The 8,564-nt window shown below is 29.6% G+C and overlaps 1 protein-coding gene across 1 annotated transcript; it reads left to right on the top strand.

Annotated features, from left to right (window-relative positions):
- Positions 1-4,022: 4,022 nt before the first annotated feature.
- On the top strand, positions 4,023-4,691 carry LOC107058371 (chitin-binding lectin 1-like). The gene has a single exon (XM_015304001.1). It carries the CDS (start codon positions 4,023-4,025, stop codon positions 4,689-4,691), a length of 669 nt encoding a protein of 222 aa, XP_015159487.1.
- Positions 4,692-8,564: the final 3,873 nt, after the last annotated feature.

The raw sequence follows: 8,564 nt of genomic DNA, 5'->3' as shown, positions 1-8,564 counted from the left end.
CCCCCAAAACCCGTCCCATCCCGTATATATAGTGGGACGGGATGAGACTTATTTTTGTCCCCCCAATCCCGGTCCCGGCAAAATCCCCCCAGCCCCGTCCCCCTTCGTCCCGTCCCCCAGTCCCCATCCCCGTCCCCTTGCCAGCCCTAAATTTTACCTATACAGTCTACTGGTACATGTTCAACAACCAAGTATATAGTGTAATTTATTTCTACCAACCGCAACCAAATATACCGTCAACGATGAATAATGTTTATCGTCCAACGAACCCCTTGTCATTGAAAATTGAAATAATATAATACAACATTAATAATTCTTATTGAACAATCTTCCTGTTTGAATTTACAAAAGAGAAAAAAAGATTTTTAAAACATTGATCCAGAATGATGGTTCAAATATTATTAGAATGTGGAATGGTGTAGTATTTATTAATGAACCCTAAAAGTTGAAATTTTTTGCTTATCCCCCACGAATATATTAAGGAAACAATACAAATATCACTAATTTATGAGGTATTTCTCCGTTTATTTTTACTTGCCATTTATTTTAAAATAAATTTTTCATTTTTACTGATCACTTTTGACATATTAAAGAAAGATAACAATTTTTTTCCATTGTTTCCCTCATTATTAAATATTTATTTTTCAAATCATTTTCGAAGACATCAATTAGATAGTTTGATAAAAATACATATATCATTAATTATTTTCTTAATTGGTTGTCAAGTCAAATCGTAACAAGTAAAAGTGAACGGAGAGAGAGAGTAATTAATTATAATAATATAATTTCTATTATATTTTCTTGTCCCCAGATATATCTAATTATTTGTATATAAATATGGAATATAACTGAAACAAAATTTAGAAGCAAATCATGCGATTTTTCCTGTATTTTTAATCACTTCTAAAAAATATTTAAAAATCATGAATTTTTTTCGAGCATCATAAATCTTTTCTCAGACATACATGTAATTTTAATTTAGATATGTGTACACTTTATTAGATACATGAACTTTTAATTAGATGTATCCGTATATTTTGACTAGTATCTCTCCTTCTCTCCCCTTTGTCTCTACAATAAAAGTGTGAATTACATGGGGATTTTCTGGGGATTAGTATGAAAATTTGCAGAAAAATTAATTTCCTACAGATTTTCATACTAATCCCGAGAAAATTTTTCATGTAATTCACACTTTTTTGATAGTTCCGATGAGAAATTGTCATCACTGACCAAACGACCAATTATATATAAAGTGAAGTTATTTCTCATCTACCAATTGCAATTGATATTAAAGTTTTTCCTTTCAAAATCTAGGACCACTTGAAAATAAAATTTAAAACTCATTTTCTAATCGGCCTAAAAAGTGAACAATCATGATGTGCCAGTGATGAAAGACGTCGGGCATTAGGTTTGGTTGGCAAATTAATCTTCTTTTTTAATTTTATTCTTTTTCATCTTTTTTAAGAGCTTTCACTCTTTCATTTATCTCTTATTGGTAGATTGGCAAATTAATTGTTTTTTGTGTTCTTATTTAAATAAATGTGGAAGCGCAATTAATTATTGTAGTGTTGAAATTATATAGTTTTTCTTTTTCTTATTGAGAGTAAGTCCTTTTTTTTTTTTTTTTAGGAATGGCAATAGGGCGGGTGAGGGCGGAGCAAACCTTGACCTATCAAGATTTTGACCTGCCCTACCCTGCCCCGTTTAACATTATTCAAAAATTTGCCCTGCCCTAACCCACCCCGCTAAGACTTGCCTTGCCCCATTTATGTTATTTTCCATTTTTCTTATTTATTTTTTACTTTGAAGAATGAATTTTCGTTTAACTTCTTTTGATAAACTTTTTAAGTTTTAACACTAATACTGTAATTGTTTTACAGATATCGGCTAAGAATATTATTTTTCACCAAAAACTTTATTTGCTGGTCATGATTAATTATAGTATATCAAAATAGATTCATAATTCAAAACATCCCAAACAGTTTCATAGCGTAGTGACTTTGACACTTGCTGCATTGGAATATATTTTAAAAGCTATACTTTTGGCTTGCCAAATTTCAGAAATACCTCTACTCTTTTTGTATTCGCGAGAAAACAACAAAACAACCTGTTACCCGCCCTGTCCCGTTATGTATTTTAAATAAATAATCTTTACCTGCCCCGTCCTATATAGTTATTTCCCAGCTCTGCCCTATTAAGGGTGTGCCTGCCCCGCCCTTCCCTGCCCTACCCCAACTGCCATCCCTAAGATTTTTTTGTTGACTCAACTCAATTTTAAAATTGAAGATGAATAATGTTTTTCATCTAGTAAATCCCTCTCATTGTTAAAAATTAAAGAGAAAATGGTCTGATATATTTTTTCAACTTTGTTAGTTAGAGATGAAATATAACTTCTTATAAAAGTGGCTCACACATATACCTTCATCGTTACAAAAGTCGCTCACATGTACTCTTAACTGTAACAAAAGTAGCTCATTTATATCTCTACCGTTACAAAAGTGGCACATATATATCCTTTTCATCTAACAAATGTGAAAAAAATCATTATTATTATTTTTTAAATCATGTATATGATCCTTTAAGCAAAGTTCAGGAGTATATCTGATCTTTTTCACACGTAAAAAATAATTTTTGACTTTTTTGATTGTCATTATTTGAGTTTTTTATTCTTATTTTATTTTTTCTTTCTTTCATTCTTTAGTGTAAAAATAAGAGAAATAAAAAGAAAGAAGTGTCAATGGAAAAAGAGGACAAGTAAGAAAAAATTTAAAACTAATTTGTTTTCCGGATATATTGTAATTTAAAACAAACTTTTTATGACTATATTGTAATTTTGTTTTTGTAAATTTTTTTGGGGGCATCTATAATAATTTTACAAGAAAATTAGTGATTTTTTTTTAATTTGACCATAAAAATAATAAATCAAAATTAGTTGTCAAATAAAAAAAGTTTAAAATAATAATAATAATAATACGAGTGAAAAGGATAAAAAAAATACCCATACATGAATTATTTTTTTATTAAAAAATTGTCGGATGTATGTTGTTGTAAGGTCTCTCTACCTCTACGAGGTAGTGGTTTGCATACACTCTACCCTTGCTAGACTCCACTTAGTATGTTGTGGTTGTGAGTGGATGATTGACAACGGTGATACTTGGCTGAAATAATGGTTGTGGGTGGTTGGTGAAAATAGATAGAGTAGCGGTGACTGTCATTTTTGTAATATTTTAATAGATACAGAATTCTACGGGCTTAATATAGGTTTTTTTTTAATGGGAAATAGATAAAATTTAAAAAGTCAATTAAATTTTTATATGTTTTTAAATATATTTTATGTTAATTATTGTGATTCATAGAATTTTTAACTTTATTTTTAATTAATGTATGTCACTTCTTTCGTTCCAATTTATATGACACAATAAAATTTGGAAAGTCTACCTAAATTTTTATATTATTTTTAAATATTTTGAATTGTTAACTATGATTATTTATGTAATACTTTACATCCATTTTTAAATAATTGTGCTACTTAATCTGTCTTAATATGTGACATTGACAGAATTTGAATAGTCAAACAAGTATTAATTATTGTGATATATAGTACTATTTTTTAATGTAATTTTTAAATATTTGAAATTATTAAATTATTGTGATATGCAATACTATATTTTATATAAATTTTAAATATATAATCAACTAAAATGAAAAATGAGATAAATACATTAAAATAAAGAAAATACAAAATAGTACTATATTAGTCGCTATCAATTACTCCATTCGTTTAAAAAAGAATGATCTTTTTTTCTTTTTAGTCTGTTTAAAAAGAAACGACCTTTATTTTTTTTGTAACATTTAAATTTCAGCTTTCCACGTGACATGTTTAAGGCCACAAAATTCAAAAGTCTTCTTTATTTTCTTAAACTCCGAGCTAAGTCAAACCAAACCGGGAGTAAAATCGAATTGTTCCCTCATAGTTTTGGTATAAATATGAAACCAATTGATTCACCTTCTTCTATAACAAAATGAAAAAGATACTTTTAGCTCTACTGGTTTTGTTCCTCATTAAGGTGGTGTTAGCCAATGAGGATGAGCAATCTCTTCCCTTTCAACTCCCAATCTTTGGCCTTGAAGGTATTAATGCATCAAGCGGCGAGTACTCAAACCAGGGACAATGTGGAAAGCAAGGTCATCACATACAATGTCTTGATGGAATGTGTTGTAGTTTGCAGGGTTATTGTGGAAACACACCATCTTATTGTGCTCCTGGATATTGTCAGAGTCAATGTCCAGACCCGTTCCCACCGGGAAGGTGCGGATGGCAAGCTGATAATACATCATGTTCTACCGGAAAGTGTTGTAAGAATGATGGTTGGTGTGGGAACACAACGGATTATTGTGATCCTGGAATCTCATGTCAAAGTCAATGTACAGAACCGTTAATCCCACCGGGAAGGTGCGGATGGCAAGCTAATGGTACATCATGTTCTACCGGAGAGTGTTGTAGTAACGATGGTTTGTGTGGGACCACACCAAAATATTGTGATCCTCCAAACTGTCGAAGTCAATGTCAAACACCACCCGCATCACATTCAAGCTTATCTCCACTGTTGGTGGGTCTCTTCATATTTTTAATTGTTGTTGCTCTCGTTTTCTATCGTCGTTTTGCAAATTCTCCCATGTTTTCTAGTTAAAGTTTGATTTAATTTTGTTTATAGCATTGTGTTAATTTCATCTTCTATACTGTATTTTAATCTTGGTTTGTTTTATTTAGTCATTTTGTTGCTCTATTTTATTTAAATATATATGACTTCTCTTAATTTAATAATCACTTTTCTAGAATTTTGAATTAGTTATGTTGTTAGTTTGTCATATATATTTGGTTATTTTTATTATTTTGTTATGTTGATTGCTATTTACATGTTGCCTATTACTTTTTACTGCTTTTGTTAGTTTTATGTGATTTTGTGTAGAAAAAGTTAAAATTGGTTGATGAAAAACTACTGTTGATTTTCAAGGTCTCTCATGTTTATAAAATATATTTAATTTTTAAGTTATTATTTTTTTTCATTTATTTTGATTCATATTAATTCATTACTACACTTTTACTCATATTTGATTTTCATTAAGATACGTCTGAATTTGAATGCACATCTAAATGATTAAGATCTTGTCTCTAGATCTGAACACTGAGTTACTAAGATCATTTGTTTTTCAACATCTGAATGTACATAGTTTACTTATATCTACATATATATGATAAGTATATAGTTCAAATAATATTAATTAAACATTAAAGTTAATAAAATTTAATCATTGTTTGATGAAAAAAAGAAAAGAAACACTTATACTTGCTATTGATTGATGGTTAAGATAGTTTGTAGTCGTGGTGGTAATAGTAATAGTTGTTAGTGGCTAGTAATGATGGTGGCGGTAGTTGAGATGATGGAGATGATTGGTGTTGTAGTCGTTGTCATAATGGTAGTGATTGGTAGTGGTGTTGATGGTTGTAATGGTAAAGTTTGTTGATGTTAAAAGTTGGTGGTCTTGATAATGATGGCTGAAGAATGTGTTGTGGTTGATGATGTGTTTATAGTAATTGGCGTTGTGCTATTTATGATGATGGGGTGGTTTGCTAGTAAAGATTGACCACAGTGGTGTTAGTTGCTAATAGTAGTAGTGAAGATGGCAGTGTTGGTGGTGGTGATAGAAGAATGTATAGTGGTAGTTGATGGCGGTGATAGTTGTGATGGCGGAGTTTGTTGATAGTAGAATTGATTGTAGTGGAGGTAGTGGTTGATAGTGGTACTGAAATTAAAATGGTGACGGCTATAGAGATGAAGTTGGTGGTGGTAATGTATATAATTATATTGATAGAGGATGTACGTGTGGTAGCAAGTGACAGTTGTGATTAGCAATGGTGGTGATCGTAATGGAAAAAATGATTGATGGTTGACGACAGTAATTCTAGTGGTGGTGGTTATGACGGAAAAAGTGATTAGTGGTGATGGACGGTGATTGTGGATAGAGTGATGAAGGATATTAGCCACACAAGAATGCCTCTCAATGATATTAAGACTCTATTCTAGATCTTAATGATTAAGACCTATTTAGACCAATTAAGTGCTTAAATCTTAATGAAAACAAATGCATTTAATGACCAGTCTAATATTTGAATCATTCTTATTCAAACCTCCATTAAGTGCAAACAAATAAAGCTTAAGGGTGTGTTTGGTAGGAAAGAAAATGTTTTTCAATTTTCTCATGTTTGGTTGGGTTAAATGTTTTGGAAAATGTTTTCCAAATCAACTCATTTTTCTCAAATTTAAGGAAAATGACTTCCCTTCAAAACTCAAGGAAAACATTTTCCAAAACTCTCTTCCAAGTTCAAATTACAATTATTATTTTTTAACATCAATTTTTTTACCCCACCCTCACCCCTACCCCCAGCCCCCTACCACCACCACCCCCCCAAAAAAATAATATTAAAAGTTGTTTTTTAAAAGATATTTCTAAATTCAATTTTTTATTTTTTTTACCCCCCACCTCCTTCAAAAATAAAAAAATTAAGTTTGTTTTTTAAAAAAATATTTTCTACTTCAAATTTTTTATCTGTTCACCCCTACCCTCAATCCTCTCCCCCGCCAGCCACCCCCCACCCCCACCCAACCCCTAACCCCCCACCCCAAAAAAAATTTAAGTTTGCTTTTTAAAAATATTTTTAATTTCAAAAATTATTTTCTACTCTAGTAAAAATAAAATATATTTCTCAAAAATATTTTTCATTCATAAATCAAACACAAAATCTTTTCCGGAAAATATTTTGTACTCACCAACCAAACATGAGAAAATAAGTCAAAAATCTATTTGTTTTCTAGGAAAACATTTTCCTTCATACCAAACACACCCTAAGGGGTCGTTTGGTACAAAGATCAATAATGTAGGGATTGGTAATGCATGAAATAGTAATGCATGGATTATTTTTATCAAGTGTTTGGTTTATTGTTTCTTACCTAGTTTTGTGTGTGGATTAAAACTCTACAAAAAATTTCTTATTATACCCTTGAGTTATTATGGGATTTTCTATTTCATGTAATTGGGTCAAGGTAGATAATTGACTGACAATATTATTTTTTATAGCATTTTAACTAGCTAGGAGAATAAATTTTTTATTGTCATGTTCACTATTTTCTCACTTAAATTATTTGAGAGTAAATAATTGTCATCTTAATAAATTGGAGTTAATATCTCAAAAGGTCACACAACTATAATAATTTATAGAGAAAATTTATTGAACTTTGTTTTGTATCAATAAATTAAAAAAGAAACTCTTTATCATAAAATAAAATAAAAATAAAAAATAAATATAGCAAAATAAATTAAACTATTTTTATACTCGAGATGTTTTATATATATGCTCTTGTTTTAGATGGTCACACAACTATAATAATTTATAGAGAAAATTTATTGAACTTTGTTTTGTATCAATAAATTAAAAAAAAAAACTCTTTATCATAAAATAAAATAAAAATAAAAAATAAATATAGCAAAATAAATTAAACTATTTTTATACTCGAGATGTTTTATATATATGCTCTTGTTTTAGATTACTTGTGTAATGTTTAATGGACTTCCGTTAAGAGGCAATATTTGACTTATGAATTGTTCTTAAATCCGTACATCAACATAATTAGCATATTAGTCGGATTATAATATTTTACATTAATAATAAATAGATTAAATAACTCATATTTTAGAAACAAAAATTGTATCTAAATAATAAAATTTGTAAGCTAATTTATTTAAATAAATTTATTAGTATAAATATAAAACATAAAATCAAGAAAATAAACAAAATGATTAAAATAATTTGAGGGGGTATTTTTGTCTTAACCTTGATTAGTCCCATGGTATTAGAACTAATACCACCAAATGGAAGGTATTAGTTATACACCCTATCATACCATGTAGGGTGTATAACTAATCCATGGATTGATTATACATAGACCCAAAATTCCTACCAAACATAGTACTAAATAATACCACACATAATACTTGGACTATTTCTCCTAATACTCCCTACCAAACGACTCCTAAGTGTTTTATATAGGAACCTAGAGTTGTTTTCCAAGAAAGATATTCGAAAGACATTTGAATACTATTCTTTGACTCGTTATTATGTATATTATTGGCGTTAGGCAAATATTAGACCGTTTCTCATATTATTGCTTTATTTTATTCTTTGTATATATTTCATGTTTATACTTGTGCAATATTTTTTATCTCTTCCTCAATTGAAAAAATTAATTCAGTCGAGACACACAGTTATAAATTTTGAAAGGTGCTAATACCTTATTCCCTTTGAGATTACTTGAACCCTTATCTAGAATCTACTAATTTTGTAGACATTTTTGTTAAATAAGCGACTCCAAAAATTTTCCTTAAATTATTTATAAACTAATAAATTTTTTTATGAATTCCACGATATTGAGCCTTATTTGGAAAAATAAGGATGTCAACATCCACCTCCACCTCCACCTCCACCTCCACGCCCACCCCCACCCCCA

Source organism: Solanum tuberosum, unplaced genomic scaffold, assembly GCF_000226075.1.
Source record: "Solanum tuberosum cultivar DM 1-3 516 R44 unplaced genomic scaffold, SolTub_3.0 scf00497, whole genome shotgun sequence".
Lineage (NCBI taxonomy): Eukaryota > Viridiplantae > Streptophyta > Magnoliopsida > Solanales > Solanaceae > Solanum > Solanum tuberosum.
Note: the sequence above shows the minus strand (reverse complement) of the source record. Positions and strands in the feature narration are given on the sequence as shown.

Bases quoted from the DNA above. Each gene is read 5' to 3' on its own strand.
- LOC107058371 (XM_015304001.1), top strand. From the start codon at position 4,023: ATGAAAAAGATACTTTTAGCTCTACTGGTTTTGTTCCTCATTAAGGTG.